This window comes from Brachyistius frenatus, unplaced genomic scaffold (assembly GCF_029030835.1).
Source record: "Brachyistius frenatus isolate BFR_SWC_R1_liver_20210118 unplaced genomic scaffold, ASM2903083v1 Contig_6, whole genome shotgun sequence".
NCBI classification, from domain to species: domain Eukaryota; kingdom Metazoa; phylum Chordata; class Actinopteri; family Embiotocidae; genus Brachyistius; species Brachyistius frenatus.
In genome coordinates this window covers 1,297,832-1,323,978 of record NW_027210605.1, presented here as the reverse complement: position 1 = coordinate 1,323,978, position 26,147 = coordinate 1,297,832, and the positions used below count along the sequence as shown (strand labels likewise).

Genomic DNA, 26,147 nt, shown 5'->3' with positions numbered 1-26,147 from the left:
CGAATCCCAAAGAAGCTGACAGACTTACACAACACGCCCACACAGTGGGTGAAAGATGCTGAGGGTGTTCTCAAACTTTATCAACATGAACTCTGAAGCTGAAAATTCCCATAATTTTTGTTACCAAATCAAATGTTTTGCTTATGACTCTGCCTCATTTTAGCATCCCTTTTTAGAGCCCATGAAATTTTGTGGGACTAGATGATTATTTCCAATCCCAGAGACATCCCTTCTTAAATGAAAGGGAGCAGTTCACACACAGATGCTGCTGAATCTACAAAAGAGAAAAGAGCCATAGCGAAGCTCAGCGGCAACAGATCACAGGCTTTATTCTCTGTTAAGAATTGTTAGGACTTTGAAATATTTTGGACACTGGTCAAAATGTGTCTATAAAACAACCCCCCTGAGCTGACTGAAGTATCCATCTTGATGGTAAGGTTAAGAGGAAGGTGGCCACTTACTAACCAATTTAGCGCTCCTTATTCTCACAGTAAGGCTACAAAAATATGGATTTAAAAAAAAATATATATATATATATATTTTTTTTTACTGCAGTTAATAAGCAAGAAATTCCTGCGGTTTGGTGATTTAACACAAACTGTTTGTCCCCCTTGCAAATGAGCATCCAACATTTTTTTTTGTTGTCTTCAGAAGCCCTTGAACATGTGGCTGGAAGACAATCAATGACGATAACTAAACAATTAATTGTGTTTATATGACACTATGTGCACTCCTGTTACTGCCGGTAATAAGCTCAACCCCGTAGTAGGCATCATTATCTCCACAACCAAATCACAAAGTATCCCTGATGAGACAAACTCTACAAGTTCTTATTTAATAATCAAATATCTGAGGTCAGTGAGCCAATGATATCCACATCCAGGGATCTAAAAGTATTAGGAGAGTAACAAGTTTCAGCATTAGTCCTGATTATGTCAGCTAAATTACACACTATGTCTGGTTGGCCCTTCTCCACAACTCTGTCGCTGATTTCCTCTTTGCCTCAGTAAGCCGGCCTCATCTTGATCCTTCATTAACAAGGAGCAGTGTAGCAACATTTGGACTTGGTAACAATAGTGTGACAGGGATTTGTATTCAAACTAATTGTCAACAACTTCTACTGTAAATCCTAGACAGCTAAACCCAGAATATTCAATATGTCACAACTTTTGGTTAAGAAGATTAAGAAAGAAAATATTTCTCAAGATGTGGAGTAAAAAAATAAACTAAAGCAGACTCGCACACAGAAACGCTCTCTCTCTCTCTCCAACACACAGACACTGCAGGGTAAAAAGGCCTGAGTATAGCTTTTTAACACTGCAATGAAAAGCTCAGGTTCAGTCTCACTCACAATCATAATGTGATGTTTTATTGATCCATGCAAGAGCTGTTCTCTTTACTGGAGGTCAGAGTGCTACAGAGCACCACCACCTACAAACCTATTCAGTTTGGACATGTCCACAATGAGGATGTTTGGAATCATGGGAAATAAACCCTGGTTGCCAAGCTGAAGGAGGTATGATAATTTACTTGGCCACCTTCTCCACCCATCCTTATAACAGATGACTATTGCAGTGCTTCCGCTGCTGTAACAAAAACTGGTGCAGGGCGAGCCGCGAGCCAGCAGACTGCCCACAGCTGAATCGTGTCCCATCAGTCATGACTGCAGGAGACTCTGACCAGCAGCTGTAAAAGTCACCATTATCCGCGTTTCAGTGTTTTCACCCTGCTATACAGCCACTGAACACCCAAGCTGTGCAAAATAGCACACTGCCACTCAGGGTGGCAGAGGATCATATTTTAAGCAGGCAAACTGCAGTGAGATGTCTGAATGGCTACGGGGGGAGCAGAATATTTATGATCTTGACTCGTCAAGAAGGAGCCAAAAAGACAGGAACACCATCCAAGATGGCACACTACTGAGATACCGTGACAGTTAAACAACGATCGCACTATGTCCAAATGACCACTTTGCTGTGAAAGGAAAGTCCGAAGTAAGAGGACGGAAAAGAGACAAGGAGAAGATATGAGGACATGCATAGCAGACATCCCAAGCACAGGGGAAAAACACAACACAAACTATTATGTCACTGCTGCACCAATGACAAGTGGATCACAGTGGCACTTATGTCTGCTGTGTGTAAAGTAGGTGTGTAAGTAAAGGAGCGTCGAGCCGATTGTGACCAGGAGTTGGCCAATGTAGATTAAGGTGTAGAAACCTCCCATAAAGCCATTATTACTGTTAAAGCCTCGTCATTAAATGCCCAGATAATAATCTTTAAAGAAAATAAAAAGCAGCAGCTTTAGCCTGCAAGTCCAGCAGAACTTGGGGCACAACAGCTGGTGTTGACATCTTCAACAGGCACCACAAACCTCCATTCTTAAATGGTAACACAGATATTTGGACCTATTGTAAAAATAATAGAGCACTTAATCCAATTAGCTACAAATAGCTGTGGTGCTATGATACCCATGGCATAGGGATTTTGCCCATCTGCTCCGAACTTGAGACAAATATTCACAAATGTGCTCAATGCCCATGTGAATGACTCAAGCCTAATGAAGCCAGCGAGGACCGGTGAAAGCCAGAAAGAGAGAGTATGGAGGGTGGGCAGTGCCACTTTTCACAGATCACTGATGACAAGGGTTGGAGCTGAGCTAAGGCAGAGAAGGGTGGTGCCTGCTGGGTAGAGATGTCCTGAGTCGAACTGAGCAGCCTGGCCAAACCCCCTCCCTTGACCATTTTATCAACCACTGCAGTGTGGGGGAACAGAGCCAGAGAGAGAGCATCGATTCAGCAAAATATTCTGACCCAGACTAAACACTACATAGACAAAAGAGACATCACGGGTTTATTGCATGGCAAATTTAAGGGCATCCCTCTTTTTTTTAACTCCTTTGATTCCTTTCCCCAAATCCATCTGTCCGATCTAATTTTACCAATGTGTTAAATGCCAACTCTTCCCGGTTGCAGTAGGTAAAAGAGCGATGTAGCAGGCGGATATACTAGTTAACACTGCTGGCCAATAAAATCCTAAAACCACATGACTCACTTGATTAACTCATTTTTTTAGAGGGTTATGATTGAAGCTTAAAAAAGAAAAAAAAAAGGAGGAAAACACTATCAAACGGTTTGCACATAAGGGGCTTAACATTTCAAATGAGCTGTCAAAATAAACGTTATTAACAGTTTACAGAAGCAGTGACAGAAGATGGAAGTGCCACAGTGAGGCTCTTTGTTTTTCAGTCATTATTACATAAACAGCTTGTTGATGCAGAGATCAACTAGAGTGTGTATTAAAAGTAACCCGTGTCTTCATACCACAGAGCCTAAGCAGGATACTGAGGTGCTGCAGATTTGTTCATACAAATAACCTTCCTAAATTCAAAAAAGGGATTACAAGTCCTAATGAGCCGTTGTGACACGTTCTACTGTTGGGAGAAGGAAGAGGGAGGTCAGAGGTCATTTAGCTAAATCTTCTAAACGTAAGGTGTCCTTCAGCAGATTGCTAGCTAAATTCTGGTAATCAATGAGGACAACGTCATAGCCATCAGTCGGATGTGCTGGCAAAAATATAACCCACTAGATTGTAGTTCTAGAAACGTGTGTCAGCTTAAATAACAGTCTGACCACTGCGGTATACAAGTCAAAACAAGGTGGCGCACAAGAGGTTTGATAGCCATCCCTGTAATTGCTGGGCTATGTTTGGTAAACACTCATGTACAGTAGAGGTGCAACTGCTAATCAACAATCTGATTAACCAATCAACTGATAATTACACTGTAATTCTTTGAATATCATTCATTTGGACAGTTTGCAGCGCTGCATGCAAAACAAGACATTTTATAAACACCACCACGTACTTATCGAGAAAAAAAACATGGAGGGCCTTTTTCTAAACATTCTATAGAACAAGTAATTATTCATTAGAGAAACTAATGAGCAGACTGGTTATGAAAACTGATAGTTGAAGCTCCACTGTAATGTAATGTGGCAGGGAGAAAGAACACAGCCAAAAATGAACTGGCAGGGAGAAACAGTATGAACACAGATATCCTTTCCAAAACTAAAGAACTGAAATTTGCTTAACAATACCACAAATTGTTTACGAGGCCTTAAAAGTTACAAAACAACATACCTGACGAGCATTATGAGCTTCAAATGGATACAGGGCTTTGCATTGTACGATTTTTCTTTAAATTGTATTGGCTGTATATTATATCTCCTTCTGCCAGATTTCTGACCTCTGGGGCTATAATATTCAGTAACCAAAACTCTGCATGTTGGCTCTAAAATGTTATTAAATTAAGCTAATAAAGCTTTTCTGTACTGACAATCTGATGTACATGTTCTCAATGAATTTTGTTAAACAGGAACACACAAATTAAATGGTTGCAAGATGCACGAATTACCCAGAAAGTAAGACGATTTTGGAACAAGTAGTTCTTGGCATCCTTCGCTTTTAGACGATGTGGGACAAAGACAAAAGGTGTTAAACTAAACCAATAGGTCAGGTCATATGTTTTTTTTTTTTTTTTTTATTAAAGCTGTGTTTTAAAAGATAAGATATGTTCTGGTTTTACAACTCTGAGCTACACTGTTTTTTCTTTCTATATGCAGAGAAGGACAGGGGGAAAGAGAAGGTAGACAATTTCTACTTGTTTTAATACGATAAACATAATTCTGAGTTTGTGTTTTTCAGCGTGTCATTCAAATTTGTTTCTTTCCTATCTCTTAAAAACTATGTTTTAAAATGACAATATGACACTGACAAACTTTTTAAAATCTAAAAATTGTCTCTGTGTAAAAAGTATTAATTACTGTTTGCCATTTCAGATCTAGATTTTGAACAAGCCTGCCTCCGTCACGCATGCTGGAGCTATACCACAGCCCACATTGCAGCGGCTCCAACATGTTTGTCTTTCTTCCCTCAGGCTCTTCAATTGGCTGAGTGACATAGAAGTTCAGGCATGCCTGAAGATGGAGTCGCTGATAAGGAACTGTCAGCTTCAGCCGCTGGGTCTGGCTGTACTTGCTGCCCTGGGCCTCTCACTGCCAAATGGGCTGTAAACAATGACCCACTTGGGTATCTCCAGCATTGTTTTCCTTTTTCCATCCGAGCACCCAAGGAGGAGTTGTCGTTAGCCCTACGCATGTTAGCCCAGAAAGAAAACCATAAACTGCATTGAAAAGCACATTACCATCCTATCACTATCTAATCTAGCATTACAGCAAAATATCTTGTTTGGAATCAAGACACTGACTTAGTGACGCATGTGGTCATCTGTAGGGTATGTTCGGTTTGAGAAAGGCAAAATCTAAGAGTAAACACCCAGACAGACAGACTGCTATCACTGCCATGGTATGCTATCACTGCCAGTTATGCATTCATACACTGACAGACAGATTTCATCTACAGAACAACAAGCTCACTGCCAAATAGAAGTCTGCAAAAAGTGAAAAGTAAACTGTGCCTGCAAGTGTGTGCCTAAGAATCAGCAGAAAAAGTAAGATTTCAAAGTAAAAAAAAAAAAAGTAAAAAAAAATTAGCGAGAAATGATTAAGACAGACAAGGCAAACCGAAACACAAGATATGTCTCTACTCAACAATAAAAAATAAAATAAAAAATAAAAAACCTCACAACATGCATCCCTCTCTCAGATTAACATCCTTGGCTGAGCCAGGACCATCTGTGTTATGCCAGCAGTCTGGCACAGAAACAGAGATGTCGGAGAGATGGGCATGGATGGATAGATGGATGGATGGATGGATGGATGGATGGATGGATGGATGGATGGAAAAGAGAAAGAGAGAGCGAAAGAGAGTCAGAAAAACTAAACACGAGACCAGATTAAAATTTCTTGGCAAAAAAGCCATGTGACCATGGGAAGGAGGGGAAACAGTGGAAAATCACAGAGTCATATCTCTCATCCCTCAGTCGTCCACAAAAAGCCCCTTTGTCTTGTTTTCCACCACAGTTCGTTGAGCTAGGCAAAGCTGGCATCATCTACATGCAACACTGAAGAGTAAACATGCATAACACGGGCATAAAATCTTTTTAGATTTCAATTTGGCTGCATTTTTTTTTGGCTCATTGATACCTGAACTTGTCTAGGCTGAATGTGACGAAGTGAATGTGACGTGGTTGCAGGCAGGCGTGGGTTCTTGGCTCAGACCACCAGTCTGTAGAGTGACTCTTAACATACTACCAAGTGATTCTTCTCTGATGACAGCTTGACAGACAGCAACATAAAGCATGCTGATAAACCCCTCTGGAGCGACTAATTCTAATTCTCTCGAAGAATAAAGCATCTCATCCACCGGACTACACCGGACAAGCTTATTACAACGATTTAAATTGAAGAAGTGTTCAGTTTACACAATCACACAATGAAGCAACTCTAAACCCCGTCTAAATAACGTGACTTTAATACCCTGTTCAGACAGACGTTGGCTCGGTCCTTACTGGTCAACGAGTCTCAACCTTCTTCTTTTTTTTTTTTTACCTTCTTCTCGACCAATTTCAGACACTGCTCTGATGACCTGCCGTTGTGATCAGGAATGGAAACAAATTCGTTGATAATGACATTTAAATGTCATTTAACCAACTGTCTGAAAAATAAGCAAGGGAAATCAAAAGGGAATAGGAGGAAGCAATAGAGAGAGACAGAAATAGTGCACATTATAGTTCATTCCTCTACAATTCTGCCAACTATTTCGATCAACAAATGATGACTCATCGTTTCGCCACGTGAGGAAGAGCAGCAGAATTTAACAGGAAAATAAACCCAGTGAGAGCCACGGGCGAAAAAGAAAACACAAAAAAATGCTTGTTCTAATGTACGAAGAAACTAGAGACTTTGGTTGACTGTTTTTATGTTCAGTGTCAGATTCATGAAGTGGCTGCAAATAAACCCGGCGCTCCCTTTCTCTTGTCCAAAGTTGATGTGCCGAGCCTACATCAGGCACCAGACTGAGCCGCACCATAGGCATGTCGGCTGTCTGACAACTGAAAGTGGAGACAATGACACTTAGATTACATTGTGGCTTTGTGTATTATAGTAGCTTAAAATTTTCCATGAAATATCCAGTGTGAATCAGTGTTATTTGAAGTTATTTGAGCAAATACATCAAACTTCTGAGGGTTTTAGCTTCTAGCGCCTTTAATATAATTAAAAAGAATATCTTGGGTTTGGATTGATGATTGGACAAAACACCTAAAGTAGGGCCTTCTTATTTTTACCATTAATTAATATCCTGACAATTTTCTTGATTTATTGTTTGGTCTGTAAAAAACACCAGAGAAGAGTGAGAAATTACCATTACAATTTCTTGCAGGACAAGATTTATATTGTTTTATTTGACCAACGGGTCAAAACCCTGAATTAATGTGACCAAAATGTAAATATTCTCACATTTGAGAAGCTGAAAATGTCCATTGTTGGGGACATTATTGTTTGCAAAGGATTTGGATGATTAACAGATTATGAAAAATGTCAATTGACTAATTAACTAACAAAATCAATGTAGCTAATCTGCAGATATCAGCATAGACTCTGAAATTGTGATGCTGATTTCTTATCCTTATCTGATATACTGCAATCAAAATGTTTAATTAAAAATAAATTGATGATATAATAATGATCTAATTTGTACATTTACACCCATGCCAAATTTGATCTATCTGACCAAATTCAGCACAGCTCTGCTGTCAGTTTGATATTGGACAACTGGTCATAAAATGTGTGGGTAGTTTAAATTTATAAAAGGGAAGATTAATGAACATAAGATCATGTGCAGTTCTGGTCAACCGAGGAAAGCCCCACCCAAGACCTTATCGACTCAGGCACAAAAAGTCTCAATGAATGGTTCTGATCAACTCGGAGTGAATGAAGGAACACACGGGTGAACTCCACATGTAATTTTTGCTTATCCAACACTTTCTAATGAAAGACGATCAGCTCAAAGCTACAATACTGTATGAGAGTGGTGACTGGATGACCATTTGTACCATGATTAACTTTCATTATTGACTGTCCACTAGAGGGAGTTTCTAGAATGTGCCATTAGGGAGACATAAAATACAGTAAATTGATTCCGGTTTCGCTTTCTATCCGCTGAACCCAATTGCAGCCATGTTGTCAAGGCAAAGGAATACGTGGGATTCCTCGCTGCTATCAGTCTGAATGACATCATCACCCAAATGAAGCCAATGTGTCTCAGCGCTCCCGTTTCTTTGCTCATACCTCACCAACAGCATGTGAGCTTTGAAGCCCTTTCAAGTGACGAGATGCGTCACTGCTTTGTGGTACTAAAGTCGCACAAAACGGGTTTAGTTCTTTTCAGCGAAGCCGTTTGCATTGTTTCATCTCACAGGTTACCGACGCAGCATGTTTTCAGTGCCCAAGGCAAAGTACTCATTGAGGCCACTGACCGCCACACGGTTCCCAGCAGGCCACAGTGCATTTCAGCTGCTTCCTGTCTGCCTACCTCCTGTTGCACAGAGGGAGGGATGCAGGGACGAGCACCACTCATAACATGCAGACACACTGCTGGGAGAGGGCATGCACACATGCATCCCCTGCATAACTCTGCTTAGCTGGCGAAATAGCTGGATCAAAAGTGAAGGTTGGCCAAAGACAAACTGTCATAAAATAATCCTTCACAATTTTATCTCAATGGTGGAAGAATAACAAATGACAGTACAGGTTTTCTTCTTTGAGGGGGGCCAGTCATGCTTACTATAGTGCCCCTTAAGCCTCCTGAGAGGAGAGAGAGAGAGAGAGAGAGAGAGAGAGAGAGAGAGAGAGAGAGAGAGAGAGAGAGAGATAATCCCTGCTGCAGTCTCGAAAGGACAGAAATAATTAGTTAATACCTTTGCACAGTCTAAGCTTGTGATTTTCTTGTGTCTGTGTAATGCAAGAAAATAGACTCTCATTTCATTTGCAAAACTGCCGATCACTACACTACTTCAGAGGAGGTATGCGTCTCCATTACAGCGGCTAACCCATGTCAATCAATTTTGTTTTCCTGTGTAAACCATTTAAAATTTAGCGGTAACCCATTTGCAACATAGGACTCCTTCATAAGACTCAGGCTGATTGACAGCTCCCTGAAGACATCTCCATTATAATATCATGATGCGCGAGAACAGAGAAGACAAAGATGGAGGGCCTCTTGTGGGAGGGAGGCATTCCTCTACTAATGTCGATCACCGATTGATTATTTTTGTAGACGCAAACATTTTTGTATTTATAGATGTCTCTAAAAAAAAAAAAAAAAAAAAAAACGATTAGAGTTTGAGAGTCTGAGAGCTTGGGTGTAACAGAGACAGACAATTGTATTACTTTACCTGCAGCTCACACCAGGCCACCTCCACCCAGGTCTCAGTATCCAAGCCTTTGTAGACCGTCTTGAAGGACCCTCTCCCCAACTCGATGTCAAATTTGAGGAACCTTCCTCCGGGAGACGTGGAGACCGCTTTCATCTCCGCCTCCTCCTCGTTCTCCTCACTGGCTGCCTTGATAGCAGCTTTACCACCGTCACTGCATGTAACATTTAACACGGCTCCACTTTTCTCCTTGTCCTCATCGGCACTGGCGCTCTCTGTTGCACTGTCTTTTTGCCCAGCTTGACTTTCAGTGCTGGAACCTTCCTGTACCCCACAACTAGCCCCCCGCGTCCTGTCCACTATTGTTCGCAGGTTTATGTTTAGGATCTTACTCCTGTTATCGCACTCCGGTGCTTCAAAGGCCTGCTCATCTGTTTCGGAAAACCACAGGCTCCTCCTGATGAACCTCTGATGCACATTCCTCTGATAGCTGGAGGAAGGGTATGCACTGGGGTCACTCCCACCTCTCGCCACTGAATCCACAAGGTTGACATTTCCATCAGCCATGGCCTCATGCATATTTACGGCCGGTTCACACTGAGAGTTGGGTACAGTTGGATTTTTCGCCTCCGGGTGGGCCACAGAGTTTGAATTAGACTCCGGCTCCATGTTGATTTAAGACTTTAGTCACTTTGGTTTCCAGGTCATTCGTGCCATGGCTAGACTTCCCAGATTTACGGATGAATACCTGCAGCACCCACTCGGTGACGCAGTTGGCCAGCAGAGGCCCTCAGCAGCACTGGGATGGATGACAGACGAGAATTCATCCGAGATGAGAGCTGCAAAAAGAAAGGTTGCCAGTTAAATGAAACAAAATCCAACAATCTCCGATGTATACACTGGAGCTATATTTTGCCTTTAAGCGAGCTAGTAACTCCTGAGATGAAGTTAGTTGGTGTCAATAAAAAAAAAAAACATTTAAAAAAAGCGATCCGATGAAAAGACAAGCCCGTGAGTTAAAACACATTGTTTGCAGAAGCCGTCGTCGTCCAGGTGAACGGGGAACTAGCAAGCCGGCTGTGGCGACACAAGTTAAGTTTGACAATTCAGAACAAGTCAGCGTTTGTTTGCGCTAAATTACCCCTCAGCACTCACAGAAAACATACATTTAGTCTTGAAACACTCGCATTGACGCTACATTCAAATACAAATGAGACACGACTTACCTTGCTCTAAGAAAAAAAAAAAATAATAATAATAATAATAATAATAAAAGCGAGGAAAAAAACGATCAAACAGCCACGGATAAACTCACGCTGGCGATGACACCCAGCCCGGGCGGACCTGCCGGGTCCAGGATCGGAGAAACCTCGCTAACGTTAGCCGGCTGTCCGCGACAAAAGGTGGACTTTAAAAACGCCCTATCTGCATTTCACCCGCATTTCCACGTACACGAGGTACCCCGCCGGCCGCACACAAATCCGTGTTCGACTAACTGAACACGGACTCCATCCCGAGGTGAAAAATTAGGACGAATATGTTGTATTTATCTCCTTTCAAGTCCTCGCATCCCTCTCTTCTTCGGCTGTAGCTCCCGATTCGATTCGAGTCGAGTCGCCTCTTCTTCTTCTTCTTCTTCTTCTTCTTCTTCCGTCGTGGCCGCTGTATTGCGGAGCGTGTAGTTCAATAAAACGACACGGCAATTTTTAGTTTCCGTTCAGTCCCCTCGGCAATTAACTTACACGGACAGCTGTTTTCGCTCGTCATCGTCTCTCACCGTTAGGTTAAAACGCCGGTGAAGCACGCCAATGTGTTTCCCATTCAGTTCGCTTGGCTCCACGCCCCTGGTAACGACTGGAGGCACCGTCCAATCACGCGGCACTGTGGGACTCCACAGAAAGCCTACTCATCATACCTTTACTGCCCAGTACACGCACAGTGACACATATCGGACACGACACGACTAATTACAGTCAATGCCAGAAAGCAATTAAACGTTTATTCCTTGCAAAAAATCATCTTTAAAATTTCGCTCACGACCTTTACAGCATCAGTCAATCACGTGTCTTTTCTTCCTACAGTTTGCTGTGGAAGAAAATGTTCTGCAAATATCAAAAATACTGTTGTTGTGTCAGCGTGATAGAAAAAAAAACAAAAAACTATGTGCATCTGATGCTCTGTCAAGCAGGGTATATGCTTGCAGGTCCTCTCTTCCAACTTTGCAGCTCAATTTCCCAGAGCTGCAGCCTGCAGCTTGAAGTGCAGCAGCCATACACGCATGGGAGAATGACGAGCAGCAGCAACAGGGGAAGTTGGACCGAGGTAAGATATTTGAAACCATTTTCTTGAAGGAAACAGCTAAATCCTGCTTTGTGCCATCATAAGCCAATTTTGGAAGCGGTATGGCTTGGTCTTAATAGTTGCACAGCTCAATACTGCAATAAATGAAGGGCTATATCCTGGATGCAATTGTGCTCTGTTTAACATGAGGTTCTCATTCCTGGCTTCTTCCAAACAGCCATTCAATGGAGTGGAGAATGTGAAAATAAAGTAGTCCAGTAGGGATTATGGATACTTAACAACAGGGAAATCTAACAAGTGCCAAACAATCACTTGGAAATGGACACATGGATGTGTACTAAAAGGAAATATACATGAATTCAGTTCAGCAGTAATGTAATCAATATAGCTGTGCTTATAATATTTGTTGAGAGAGGTGTTGATTTGCCTTCGTGTACACCACCAGGGTTTGCAGGGGTTGTTCTATTTTAATGTAAAATGAACATATTAAAGTATCCACACCTTGTGGTTTCTGCATTTTCATGCCACTTTCGGGCCTCTTCTCATATTCCACACCGTCTACATGAAAGGTGAAGACTATGCAAACATTGCAGAGTAGAAAGAAGTGATGCAGAATGTGACGAATTGCTACACGGAGACAAGTCAACACACACAAACATTTAATCAGAGATTACCATGTCGGTTGCGGGCATGCTGGGTCAGATGACAGTCTGTTCCAAGAGTGAAGTATTGTTGGCACCTGAGTGACTTTATAAATAATGAATGCCCTCCCTTTGTTTCCACTTCACTGGCCTAAATGCACACACAAAACAGACACACAATCACACAGTTTTACTTTTACATAATGGTATCCTTCTTCATGCCACGACTAGATTGTTGCAGGACAATTTTACAGAGTGTTTATTATGGTTCATGTGGCCAGTGAAGATGACATTTCACAAGTAATTATAATACATGGTGTCTATACCCAGTGTGCAGCATCCAGTTTTACAGGGGCAGGGAAATGGACTTCACTCTGTCATCTCCTCAGTCGCTGTCTTAATAGCACCATTTAATTTCAGATAAATGTGTGTGTGTTTGTGTGTGATTGAGGAACAAAGAAGGAGGAAGAGAGACCCTGGCAGCCTGGAGATACTTCCCTGTGACTATCACAGCTCAGCCAACAGATTTAAAATGTAAAACCCGTTACGCTCGATAAAATGGGAAATTGATCTCCTTTACAATTTGTCTCCCACCAGAGCGAATCAATAAGGATGGAGTCAATCCATGGTTGTTTTGTGGAATGATGATTTTATATGCAGACTTCCCGCAAGCTTTTAATATCTGTGCCTTTGATACACTGAAATCTAAGACCAATGTGTGTCAGAGTTCAGCACAGCACTGTAGCTCAGTCAGGTTCTGGGTTCTTGGTTCTTTTCTTTTTTGATAATCAGAAGTTTTAAAATGCAGCTTCCTCTAGAATAAGAAAGCGTTTCATTCCCTAAGTGCCATGGCTGGATTGACCGCGCTCTCTGAAACAGCTATGTTTGCTTTGCACTGTGTAAGGCTGTAAAACTAAAAGCTCTACAGAGAATCATGGAAATTAGATTTACAGTTCGGTCGATCCTCATCTGGGGAAGGGCCAGAGTTTGAGGTGAGGGAGAGAGGAGATGCTGCTGATAGGACATGATGGATGGAAAGCAAAGAAGTGCTTATGTATGAGAAAAAGAAAAAAAAAAAAAGGAAAAGGAAACACACCCATGAAGTTACAGAGTTATAATAATTGATGGGTCTCACCATGTCTTAAGGGTCTTACATTGTTGATGAGAAGAGCTTTCTCCATGTCAGATGCAGAGCTTAATGGTACAAAGCGACAGTCGTGGTGCACTTGTTCAGTAACTGACATGCAGGTATTTAGCTTACTGTAATCAGTTAGTTTGACGACGTGGGAAAAGTTTAGGATTAGGTGTACAAGTTGAATGAGTTCATTCCTTTTGTTTGGAAGTCAGCCAAAATTTTGAGTCAGCGTACACAATATTAGGTTTAAGTTCTGGGTTCAATCTCAGGAATTAAAAAACTGCAGCCTTGTCAGAGTTGTAGAAAGCAAAGCAGATAGCCCATTGCACTGTACCTAGTTATTGAGCAAGCATACAGATGACTATCACTGGATACAACTTCATTCACTCATGATTAAAAGGACACTGGATGTAAAGAAACACTCTTTTATTTGTTTTTCAGCCCAGTTCCTCCGCTTCATTTTATAATCCTGGCAAAATTAACCTAAGATTTTCTCTTTAATTTACCTTTTAAGTGCTAAAATGTCCTCAGTTTAACTCAGTATAATGGTATTGTGACTATAATTGCCAATATTATCTGTTATAGATTATTTTTCTGCACCTTTACATTTTCTTTATGAATTAAAAGGAATATTTTGGAGCAGGGTGGCTGTATTTGTGGTTTAAGGTTTTTATTTATCAATTTTATTGCTTATTTTATTTCCAATTAATTCTGCTTATTTAAATGCATCTTAATTTCTCAATATAGCCCTGTGATTGACATTAATCCTTTTAAGAGGTCCTATATAAATAAATGATTCGATATCCTGTTTCCTTTCTCATACCCATACACTGTAATATTAGTCACACCTGATCTGATTCTGCAGTAAGCAGGATATGTTAAATATTATTACTTGACTCGATCTGTTATTCCTCTGTGATGTCTAACTGAGAGTTAGTACAGATTCAAACAACTTTTTCTATCTCTCACCGTCTTCCCTCCCATCTCACATCACCATCTCCGTCTCTCACCTCGGTGTGTCCCCTGAGTCTAATTCAGACAAGACATGCAGTGTGAATAATTCATCACAAAAATAAGCATTTGAAACATAGAACCAGGACAGAGCGATCGACTTAACGAGAACCTTTCATTCTTTTTGGATAACAATAGATGTGGAATTGCTGGGTGACTGACAAGTGTTCTGTTTCTCTGGGAAACTAAAATGTTTACATATAAGCAAATGTGGTTGTCTTCCTTTTTTTCTTCTTCAAGTAAAAAACCTGGATCAGGTGTGTATGGCTAATATGGGGTTTTGCAACATGTATTTTTTTTCTCCCCACAGGCATAGTATGACATACCATGGCCTATATACACTATCTTTTTGTTCTACATGTCTCTGCAGTCATTAGTTATCCTATGTTCTCAGCCATATGATACGAGTAGACAACAGGATTAATTCTGACAAAAAAAATGTGGACTGAGTAAAGAAAACCTTTAATCTTGGTCTATATACCATACTAAACTATGGCTCAAAAATACTTCTTCAGATTTGCTGATAATCTTAGGAGGAAATTCATCTGCTCTGTTTCTAGACATGGTGACTCCCTGTTTTCAACCTGCGATCTCACAACAAGCATTATCTCGCTGTGGTGTGTTGACTCGGGGATAAAGGGCTGCCTCTGAAAAGTCTGTGTCAGTGTTTCAGAGCTGAATGGCTGACCCCGACACGTCATGACAGTGTGACATTTGTGGCACAAATCACAGTCACAAGGACACGACACCAGATCCCACTACTTTGGAGTGGAATGACATGTTTGTGCTTCAAAACCTGTTTCCCCTAAAACATGTTTGAATTCCTCCTTTGAGTCGTGACACGGGACATTGTGACTCGAATCTAAAATCTAAACTGACAGGTACAATGCCAGATGAAGGACTTGGCCAGTGACACGTGTAATCCATGTACTAAAAAGCAACGGCTTATTAAGGGAATTAAACATTGCCTGTCAGGTAGTTATCCCAGGATTGGAAAAAAAAACCTCATCAAAATAATTATTGCAACCAGACTACTAGTTTTTAGCTCCAACCCAAAAATGTATTGTTGTGAATCTCGTAAAGACATTGTAATTCAGCTGTACCCTACCCATGTAGCAAATTAGAGGGTGTAGCCCTTCTTTTCTCTCTCTTTGTCTTCATCCCTGGAGCAGGGGGGAGACAGTTTGTAACAGCTCTGTGGGATTTGGCTAATCTTGCACAAACTATGCTCTCCGCAGCTGCAGGGGGGTGTTTTGAGAAAAAATGGGAAGGTTTCTGTGTTCTGGAAGAGACTGCTGATTATTTCATGTTCACAGAGAGTTGTAGCATTCAGGTTTTGGCCTTGACACCACTGGATCTTCAGTGAGTGGGCTCGGGTTTCCAGGCATCGCTGAACACTAGGTCAGAGTAGATGTTTATTCAAAAGCAGTTGTAACAGTGAAGATGTATTTTCATAATTTAAAATGAGAGTTATTTCTTGTTTATCATGAAGTGAAATATGAGACAGAGTGACCACATACAGAAAACCCAGCTAATCTTGTGTTACATAATCACTGCCCACATAAAAATCAATGGGTTGTAGAATTGGAGTTTTACTCAGTTCCTTTTTGTACCTAACTGAGTAATCAAGCTTCAAGAGAATGGGATATGAACAGGATATAAGTGAAAAGTCACAGTATCCTTCTACACTACAAACACGAGACAGTCATCACAGCTTTGTTTTGAAAAGTCAACAAATACTGGAATAGAGGGCTAAGAGTGCAGTTTTGGATCCCAGAAACAGAATAATGCTGTATGCTCAGAGCTCACTGACATCTGACACTAACAAAGAACAAGAAAATGTGCAGACTGAATGTGATCATTTGAAACCATAAGCACAAACAGCACATGCTGACCATGTTTACTATGTTTTAATGGGTTTTACTCTTTGCTGTGTTAATGGATTTCAGAGGTCACTCTTCTGTAATGGCTGCCTGTTGTGCTAATCAGGTCAAAATGATAAACAGATCTTCACAATCAGTGCACAGGAAGCACAAAATGACTGCTAGTCTCATCAACATGCAGCCTTGTTGCTGTGTTGGGAGAAGAAAGCGCAGTACAGAGCATGTCTTTCCGAATAATTCCAGGCATTCTTCTTTCAGGCAATATCCCCAAGTCATAAACATTATCTCTGTGCCAATTACTTTCTTCTTCTCTCCCCAGGCCACCCATCCAGATGCTCGACCCAACAGCCCGGCCGCTTTGAACATGAACTACTATGCCAATAAGAAGAGTGTGGCTGAGAGCATGCTGGATGTGGCTCTGCTGATGGCCAATGCCTCCCAGCTGAAGGCGGTGCTGGAGCAGGGGCCAAACTTCTTCTTTTACGCTCCCACCATCACCCTAATCAGCATCTCTCTCTGTCTGCAGGTTATAGTTGGGGTCCTGCTTATCTTCATAGGTGAGAAAATAAACAAAACCTTTTGGTACACCAGAGGAGTCTTTTGTTGTCTGGCAAGCTTTACATCTCTCAACCTTCACTTGCCATTCATGTTTCATCGACTCTGCTCTGTCCTTCAGCAAGATTGAAGCCTAATTAATGCCACATTTTTTTCCCCACGGTGCAACCCCCTCACCAATGTCAAGTCCACCGACTCCTGACAAACAACCCATTACCAACTGGATTCTAGCTGTAACCAAGGCAACCAGGTCTGACACCAGGTCAAAGTTCAATAGGTTTTAATGCTGCTGTCAGCACTAGTGGGAGTTGAGGGAGGTGATTTCAATTTTCGACTGTTTTTGTGTGTAAAAGGTTTGTCATTGTGTATGCTACCTCCCCCATTTCTGAATATATATGTATGAGTGTAATAATCTAAAAATAATCAATTATAAATCAAGTGTTTAAGGGAACAGCCAGATGAATTTCTTATTTATTTTCCTCCCTGCTTTGTTTTCTAAAACCAAATATCAGTTTGTTGATTTGCTCTGTTACAAAAATGGTCAAAACTATTATTAATAGTAATTAATAAAAGCAGGCGTAATCAACTATAAGATTTGCTGTGCATTTTAAGGTATCAAGTGTCAGAAAGGTGGCCAGCATGTGAAGTCAATACAGATTATTAATTTCCCCTTTGACCACCTTCATCCACCAAATCTTCTGACTCCAACATCCATTAAAAGCCTCCCCTGTCTCAGCCAGAATATCAAACACATCTCATTCTTGTCATTCTTTTCATTTCTCTACCTTCATTTTCTTTGATTGTTCTGAACCCCACAGCCCTCTCTGTCCCTCAAATACCCCCTCCCCTCTCCCATGGATCCAGCTCTATCTAATGGAACCAGTGGTGTGTGATGTGAGCGGCCTACATACTGCCCCCCTACAACCACACTCCAGCCCCCACCCACGCAGATTAGATACACACACAGCCAGACAGGGGGCCTTACACCGTTTAACCTTTGTTAATCGCCCACAATTACACACATCCACCCATGTACCCATAACATGTACCTGTAGAGTCACAGCTACTGGACACCTCACACACACACGCACACGCGCACGCACACAGACACAGATTTCACATTAATTTGAACCTTATTCACAGTCCAGTCTTTCTGATAATGAAGATGACAACATTGTTCTGTCATTGCCACAATGTGGACTACTTATTTTGGTGTCATGTTTAGTTCAAGGTGTTAACATAGCACAACTGAAATAAAGCAGTGTTTTATAGGAAATACGAGCTTCCCTCGATCAGTTATATCCTTCCCCTGTATTGTTCTCTGTTTGCTTTGCATCTAATGCTTGTTTTCTTTGCCTGTGTGACATTATTGACTGATGCCTAAAAATAACAAGTATGTTCAGAAAAAAAATATTTTCTGACGGAAAAAAAGATTTGTCTCTTCCTCTTGTTTGCATTGTGGCTCCAGAAAGTCTCTTGTCAAGCAGGCTCCGAAAAGTCTCTTGTTTTCTGTCTTATTTGCAAGTGATTCCTTTTGTTTTACTTTCCGCATCTAATTGACGACTCACCTGTGTCCTTATCTTGTGACCTACAATCAACTCAGTATTACCATACGAAAGCAGATACAAAGGGAATGGGGGCGACTGTCAACTGTTTGTCACACTGTATAAAAGCTGCCCTACGGAGGAGATCTAGGAGCAATGCTGGACACCTCTCTTTGAGGGTGCATGCATTTGCTCCTTCTTGCAAGAATAAATGTCCGATGTGTTTGATTTTGAACCAAGCCTCTGAGTAATGTTTCCAACATTTTCTTAACAAATGCAGTTCATCAATTAAGTGGTGTTATATTTTCATACATTTTTTTTAATGTATTTATATGTGTTTGCAAACTTACTTCGCTCAACTCACACCTTAAGGGACACCTTAAATTAGTAATTCAGGAAGTATGAAATTGTATTCAGAACACTTTTTATCAACAAAAAAAACCCATAAATATGTCATTACTTTTATTACTATCATGTCTTGAATTGACATAGGTTTGTTTTTTGCCTTACGTTAATAAAAAGACTAAATAATATTACTTGTTTATTCATGATATGCTGTTGTCAAAATTATTTATGTTGTACTTTGTATTTTTGTGGGCTCAGTCTTAGACATATCTCTGAACCCAGAATTAAGTATATATAGATTTGTGGTTGACCGTAAATCTGCTTGTCATCATGAGTTGGCTTGAGTACCTGAATAAAGTCCACTGCTATTTTTTGATTAGACGTTCACTGAGTGTGTGTGTGTGTGTGTGTGTGTGTGTGTGTGTGTGTGTGTGTGTGTGTGTGTGTGTGTGTGTGTGTGTGTGTGTGTGTGTGTGTGTGTGTGTGTGAAATTGTGTTTCTTGCTGTTGTCTACAGTTCGATGGAACCTGAATGATGAGCAAAAACACTGGAGGCTGAACTTTATGGAAAACTTGTCCACAGGCCTGGTTTTCCTCATCGTGGTGGTCAACATCTTCATCACAGCCTTTGGAGTCCACCGACCAAACCGCAGCAACTGAGCAAGAACACAAGCAGGTATTCTTTCCATTTTTGCTAAACTCATATTTTTTTGTTGCCGCCCTCTTTCACTCCTTCCCTCTCACTATTCAAACAGGTATTTTCTCCCATGCCTTACTGTGCAGTTTGCTCCTAAAAACATCTGTGTATTCAGCATGTTTTTGGTCCTCCTCTTTTCTGACCTGACGTTTCCAATTCCCTACCTGACCTACAAACACACTGACCTCTCCAGGCTCTCGGAGAAATTTCCACCAGAAAACAACTCAAAACAAGAATCCAATTGCTGCTCATTTACCAGAAAATCATTGTCCTGCACTGCTGCAGGCTCAGAGAAAAAACAATGAACAAGAGAGAAACAGCCATAGTGGCAAAGAGGTCTGGTATACAAACAACACAACATTTGTTCCTGGTGGACAAACAGGAAAGTGAAAACAAGAGCAATCAGGCACACGTGACTACACACTGTCTTTCTCCTTTGCTGTCTGACAGTGACCCCCGAGCCACACGCACAGATGCACAACCACAAACCTGAACACACTTAAATCTTTTATATCACTGGTGACGTTTGAGCATGATGACATGCTCTTTTTCCAGACAGCTCGGGCCAGGAAGGTTGACGGGTTTGTTGTGCACATGTATGCAGAGCAGGGTAGGCCTCATCTGCCTCAAAGCTCTGACCCCGTTCCGCAGCTTTAACCTCACCGACACATCTGTCTCCAACCACAGGGGTCATGCCTAACATTCAATTATAGCAATGCTCGGTTGTGCCATGAATCTGTCTGCTGTGAGCAAAGCTGGACTGTCTGTGGTTCTCTGAACCAGCAGCAGCAGCTGGTGAGTCAGAGTCAACACAGCACAGACCCCAGCACAACTGCTTGTTAAAATGGAAGCCTTAATTAGACTGTGTTTCAGCAGTGTCACTGAAACCCCAATTAGAGGCCGAACTAATGCTCATCCTATACACATCAGTGGCTTAACACAAGAATATAAAAGCAGTTTGAGACTGTTTCATTGGATTATCAGCGATATACCTGAATAATATTCATGCTCATATCTATAATTTATTCAATGCGATTATGACAAAGCACCTTTCAGATGACAAACCAGCGTCACAATCTTATCCTTTTCCTCCTCCACAACTATCACTGGTAACCGTGGAAACAGCCAGATGAGCCGAGAGCCAGATTGATGATACATACAGCTCCACTCAGGGCAGATCTGAGGACTGATTTATATACATAATGTATATCTCTGGCTCCGACTGTTCCTGGCTCCATCCCCTTTCTTGAAGTTAAACAAACTGACTCTGCCGGTGTTGGACATCAGAGGATGATCAACGAGGAGTTTTAGTTCTTGTGAAGCGTGACTATTAATAGCTCTCTTGTGGGAATGTGGATGCCAGTATTCAAACTGAACAATCCCTCTGGTGACATTTCCAACCCCCTTTAACACCTCCCCATCCTGCCTCACTCTCTCACTCCCCTCTCTCATCTGTTGCTTTCTCTTTGCAGGGACGACCGAGGCAGAAAAGTGCCGCTCACTGCAGCAAATCTCACGAGACCCAACACCTGCGCTCTCTTCCACAGCTGTAATGTATACGCAATCTCTGATGCAGCCATTTTCCTCCAGATTATTTATGATGAGACACAGAAAGTGTTACAAGTGAATATGAAATCCATCCGTCCTGCGCACGAGTCATAAACAGAACTTAATGTAGCATTTAATCAAATTAACTTTATTCATTCAATACATTTGATTGTCATTATTCATTAATGAGGACTGTCTCCTGCTTCTGATTGTGATTGTTAATAGCACATCAGAGCATTTCCCATCATCCTTGTTTACTTGTTTGGTGTACGGAGTGAGGGAGCAGTGCCATCTAGTGTATTTATTGTTACTGCTCAAATAATGACATAAATGCTTTGACATCATCTTCATTTCACAATGATAGTGCAGGCTAATAACTTGCTCTGGTAGCAGATTAAACCGTGCCAGACACAAACCTGGAAAAGCTCATCACTGTACGGTTCATTACTGTGAATTTCCCTTTGTAACTATATGATGGTACAGTATTTATGATTCTTAATTGTATACAGATTTCTATTAATATTTTTGTCAATTCATTGTCACTCTAAACTAAAAATAAGATGCAATACATGGTGGTGTTCATTTTTGTGTGTTTTATTTGAGCAAAAGTTGAACATAGTGCACTTTAGTCAGTAGATTTTAACAGTTAATTCATTACAGTATTAGAAGGCACTCGGAGTGGGTTAAAATGCTGAAAATATCTATTGTGCAGTTGAGAAACTGCGTTGTAAAGTGTGATCGCCAACAGTCTACCCACACAGGTGTTTTCACTTGGGTTCCCTGAATAGACCTCTTCTCAGCACAGTGATGGCGAGTACAAACTGCACTTGATCTCCCTCTCTCTTCTTTCCTTTGGTTTTCTTCTATCTTACAACTTAAACATTTTTTGGGCGACACCAAATGAGAACTGACTTAACCTGGAGTAACTGGAAATAGCTCAGTGGGTGTGGAGCTACATTTTATTATTAGTATGTTTCAATTTGAGATGAAAAAAGTAAAACTGATTTAGTATATGCAAGAAATCCAGGAGTGACTCAAACCTACAGGTACTGTGGGAGAACATTATATATTTCTTTTCATTTTAAGAGGTGTCAGTTCTGGCAATTTGTAAGAGTCATCTCCATTTCAGTTGCCAGGGATTAAAAACATGTACTTGTATATTTTAATTAGTACTTTAATATGTGCAATTTAAAAAAATGTGAGAGCTCTGCAAGTTTAAATTGGTTTGGCACAGCACAGAGGCAAATTTCATGGCTTGTTCTTCTCACAGGGCTACTTCTGAAACATTGCAGTACCTTAATGGCCTCATTATTTCTGTTTTCCAACCTCTACATAGGAAATTAAAACATCTTTTGCATCTTTACTAAGTCTAGCTGCAGAGCAGTGAAGAAACCCTCCAGTACATCTCAATGTCTCACCCTCTGTGTAGAAAATGGGATAAAAAAAAAAAGTTTTAAGAAATATCTTTTTTTTTTTAAAATATAAACATGAACAGAGTCTTGATATTCAAAAGTATAATTTCAATTGCGCGAAAACAAATTAGCTTCTCAATCATTCTGTATTACTCACCTCCGTAATAGTAGAGAATTGCAATCCCAGCTACAAAACTTAAACAGCTCAGGAAGAACATCGGTCCTATAGAAGGAAGGAAAATATCTAAAGTTCTCATTAGTGACTATTTGATCAATATAACCAATAAGCATTTGAATATCTGATCATTAGGTGGGTGTACTAAATGTCCTAAGTGGGTCGGTGTCTAACTAATAAATTATACAAACTAAAAAACTACACATCAAAGTTAAACTGATAAGTACACTGGTACATAGTGAGGCAAGAGTCAAGATTTCAAAGCTGCCCTGTGTCATATTGTTTAAAATTTAAACAAGCCCTAATATCTTTGTACGATTAATGATTGAGAGTCAGTCTTTTTCACCACATCACTGATGATCTATTTCCTTGCTGACATACGGGTCGGACCCAGTGAATGCACCCCTGACTGTTCAAAGGAATGCAGGACAGAGGAAGCTGCTGTACATGTGAGCTTAACTGACCCACAAAGCCAGAGCCCTGCGTCTAATGGGATGATGAATGGTGGGGCAGCACAGAGCTGTGGGGCCCACATTCTGAAGCTCGGGGTTAAAAGGTTGAGCAGACAACTACGTTTGCTGAAGAACAAAGCTTAGTTGGGCTTAAGGGTTTATCTGAGGATCAGCGAGGGGGTACAGAGGCACCCTGACACAGTCACACAAACTACATAAAAAGAAACACCTTAGCAGACATGTAGCCAAATTAAACTTCTCCAGTCGGAGGCAAAAGACAGATTTAAGGCCATACTATCTGCCAGAATATCACGCTTGTTTTGTCTTCCTACTTTCTGGCCACAGGTTTAGGTTCAGGCCAGTAAAGGATTAAAAGTCAATTTGCAGAAACATTAAAAAAAAACAGGAAAGCAACAAAAATAAATCAATAGAATTAAGTAACTGAACGTGATGCATCTACTGCATGAGCTCTGTTGTCATGGAATTAAATTTAAATACACAATATGATCACAAAAACTTAGATGTGCAAGTGTTCCTGAACGCATCAGAGAGGGAGCAAATTAGTTCCTGCTCACAGTAGCATGATGACCTGATGGAAAGGAAGTTTAAATGTTCATGTTTTTTCATATTTTTCATTTTTCAAATGTTCTGAAAAACAGCTCATAAATTGTATTGAACAGAATCCCTGGATTATAGCAACTGGGCTAAAACTTGTGAAATCACAGGTCTGATCCTTTATATTATGCAAGTCGCAAATGTCTATATTTTTAAACTAAAAGATTTAAATGAAGAACATATTGCTCAGTTGTAATTAGCATAGAGATGTTGAGCAGATTTACCTTTGTCATTAATCACACATCGCTCTTGGTGGATTGCACCATAGTTACTCCATTTCGAATCTGCCAGCTCTGCAACAGAGAGCAAAAGTGTTAAAAGGGTAACACCCACACTATAAATAACAACCTGTCTAATGTCAGATCAGCTACTTGACCTGCAGTCTTGGTCGCACTCTGGCTTCTCGCTGCATCTTAAATAGGATAAGCCAACATAAAGCGAGAAAGGGAAATTACCCAGCAGGGGATCCACCGTTATAGGACTGTGTGGAAGCTGCCAGTGCGATCTCACTTCAAACATGAACAGGAGACCTTACATGTCTTAACATGACAGAAAAAGTAAAGGGTGCTTTGAAGGATAGCTGAACTATTACAGACACAACAACATGTGTTCAGAGATTAGATTTTTGGATTAAATCTGCTTGATAATGCATTAGTGTAATTACTTTAATAACATTACGCACAGAAGTTTTAGAAGAAAATGAACTGATGAATCCACGCACAGATCTTTTTGGCATTTTCTGGATATTGATATAACTCCCACAAATTTTTCCACCCATTTCTTCACTAATTTAAAAAAATATATTTAAAATCTGAATTTGTGGGAATGGTGGGTTGTCACCTGTTTGGCAATCTCCAGCTCATAAACTGCCTGAGATGCGCTGCTCACTGTTTTTACCTCTCTTTCTGACTCTGGTGGGCAGGCTGAAGTAGATGTCCTCTGCGTGGATGTGAAGTGCATGGTAGAACTCGTGACATGCCTCCTCGCCTTTCCCATACAGGTGCTCCAACAGTTCAGCTAACCGCACCTTGGTGGGCACGCTCAGGTTCCTGAACTGCAGGGAGACACAGGCTGCATTGAATCACTATCTGATTCAGGACATGATGAGTGTAATAAGAGGATTGTTTTATTTTGTCTGAGCCACGTATGATCTGTAGTGACCCTGTGGGCCTCCTTGTCTTCGAGGATCTGGGGGTAGATCCTGTTGAGCTGCAGCACCAGTCTGTCGACCAGCTCAGTGTCCATCCTCTGATCTGAGCACAGGAACTGGGCGTCACTCTGGAGCTGCTCATGGTAACCCTCAGTGTCTGGTTGAAAAAGATGAAAGAGAATGTGTTTGATAAGATGGACCCTAATTTGTAGTGTCATGTGCTTGCAGAGACAGGTTATGACCCTGCACATGTAGAGCCTGCCACAGAGCTCTAACTGAAGACCTGCAGACTTTATGTCTAGTCTTTTCAGTAAAGCTGGTCTTGGCATCAGCCCAACTCTGAAAATAAGTTACTAAGAGGTTTATTCTGTTATTTAGAAAAATCATCTAACAAGTCCGCAACAGTGTAAACAGACTTGTCAAACAGCTCCTGGTTTAAATTAAGCTGCATTACTGGACAAAAAATAATGTTTAAAAAAAAAAATTTTTTAGCGGTTGTTAACTACCGCCCAAATACCTCTTTACATGAATCCTTCTATTTAATAACATCGCAATAGCAACGACTCAACTTTAAACTGTGCACGCAGCAGCAGCACAGCGGGCGACCAGCGACAAGTCACTGGGCAGGAATCACTGCACGTTATCCACAAGAACACAAAACATCTTACGCTCCAGTCACAAACCTGTCATACTGACAAACAAAACGGTGCGTGGGACTTCCTCATCAGGACCGACAAGCTCCCCCGGTGTCAAACTTCCTGGTCTTCCCCTGAATGACGGTCTGCGTTTGCCCCGTTACATCAGCATTACGCTGCGCCGCCACATGACTGCGCTCAGGACCACACATCCGGGCAGTGGATTGAACTCAACTGACACGCAGATTACCGGGAAAAGCAGCAGGCAAGCTTTCTGTTGCAAACACCGAGTCACAGAGATGTAATTTATCACTTTTATTCGTTCCCTTTCTTCCATTTATAACTGCTGACAGTGGGTCAATTAATAATAACAATCATAATTATGATTATGATAATGAATATTATTTGGGTTAACTTGTTAACATTTGGCATTTATACCGTACATGAATTTGTGCACTGAACATTTCCCACTTCAATACACTCACTCATTATTAGTAAAAGTTTTTTTTGTTTTTTTTAATTTATTTACATTCCTTAAAATTAATATTTACATATTGGCCTTTGTTTTCCAGCTTTTCTTTTTGTCCTAAAAAGTGTTATCTTCTACCCTGAAAATTAGTTTCATAGACCATCTCAGCTGCTTACAATGTGTTGTTAACTATACATAGATATATAGCTATAGCCTACAGTTGAGATATATCCCAATGAACACAAGT

The 26,147-nt window shown here is 40.9% G+C and overlaps 3 protein-coding genes across 7 annotated transcripts in view; 1 reads left to right on the top strand and 2 right to left on the bottom strand.

The window, feature by feature from the left end:
• LOC138635975 (serine/threonine-protein kinase WNK2) overlaps positions 1 to 11,178 on the bottom strand; it is a 42,278-nt gene extending 31,100 nt beyond the window's left edge. The window contains exons 1-2 of one of the 3 annotated variants that reach the window (XM_069723738.1): positions 10,560 to 11,178; positions 9,355 to 10,172 (exon numbers count right to left, since the gene is read on the bottom strand). In XM_069723738.1, the coding sequence (XP_069579839.1) occupies positions 9,355 to 10,002 (648 nt within the window). In that variant the 5' untranslated portion in view covers positions 10,003 to 10,172; positions 10,560 to 11,178. The remainder of the gene's footprint in view (positions 1 to 9,354; positions 10,173 to 10,559) is intronic. The other 2 variants (XM_069723729.1, XM_069723748.1) reach the window with 2 other exon arrangements.
• Positions 11,179 to 11,594: 416 nt separating this feature from the next.
• LOC138635969 (ninjurin-1-like) lies at positions 11,595 to 21,546 on the top strand. The gene is made up of 4 exons (XM_069723718.1): positions 11,595 to 11,655; positions 16,624 to 16,861; positions 19,265 to 19,423; positions 20,917 to 21,546. The coding sequence occupies exons 1-3, from the start codon at positions 11,620 to 11,622 to the stop codon at positions 19,405 to 19,407; spliced, it is 417 nt and encodes a 138-aa protein (XP_069579819.1). The 5' UTR covers positions 11,595 to 11,619; the 3' UTR covers positions 19,408 to 19,423; positions 20,917 to 21,546.
• Positions 21,496 to 25,586, bottom strand: LOC138635947 (caspase recruitment domain-containing protein 19-like). 3 transcript variants are annotated; one of them, XM_069723690.1, is made up of 6 exons: positions 25,480 to 25,586; positions 24,808 to 24,953; positions 24,544 to 24,700; positions 23,871 to 23,939; positions 22,562 to 22,648; positions 21,496 to 22,413 (listed from the first exon to the last, which is right to left on the bottom strand). In XM_069723690.1, exons 1-6 carry the CDS (start codon positions 25,484 to 25,486, stop codon positions 22,301 to 22,303), a joined length of 579 nt encoding a protein of 192 aa, XP_069579791.1. In that variant the 5' UTR covers positions 25,487 to 25,586; the 3' UTR covers positions 21,496 to 22,300. The 3 variants fall into 3 exon arrangements, with proteins under 3 accessions (XP_069579791.1, XP_069579800.1, XP_069579807.1); XM_069723699.1 differs by having other exon boundaries at positions 22,562 to 22,627; positions 25,480 to 25,563; XM_069723706.1 differs by lacking the exon at positions 23,871 to 23,939 and having other exon boundaries at positions 22,562 to 22,627; positions 25,480 to 25,563.
• Between the last annotated feature and the right edge of the window lie 561 nt (positions 25,587 to 26,147).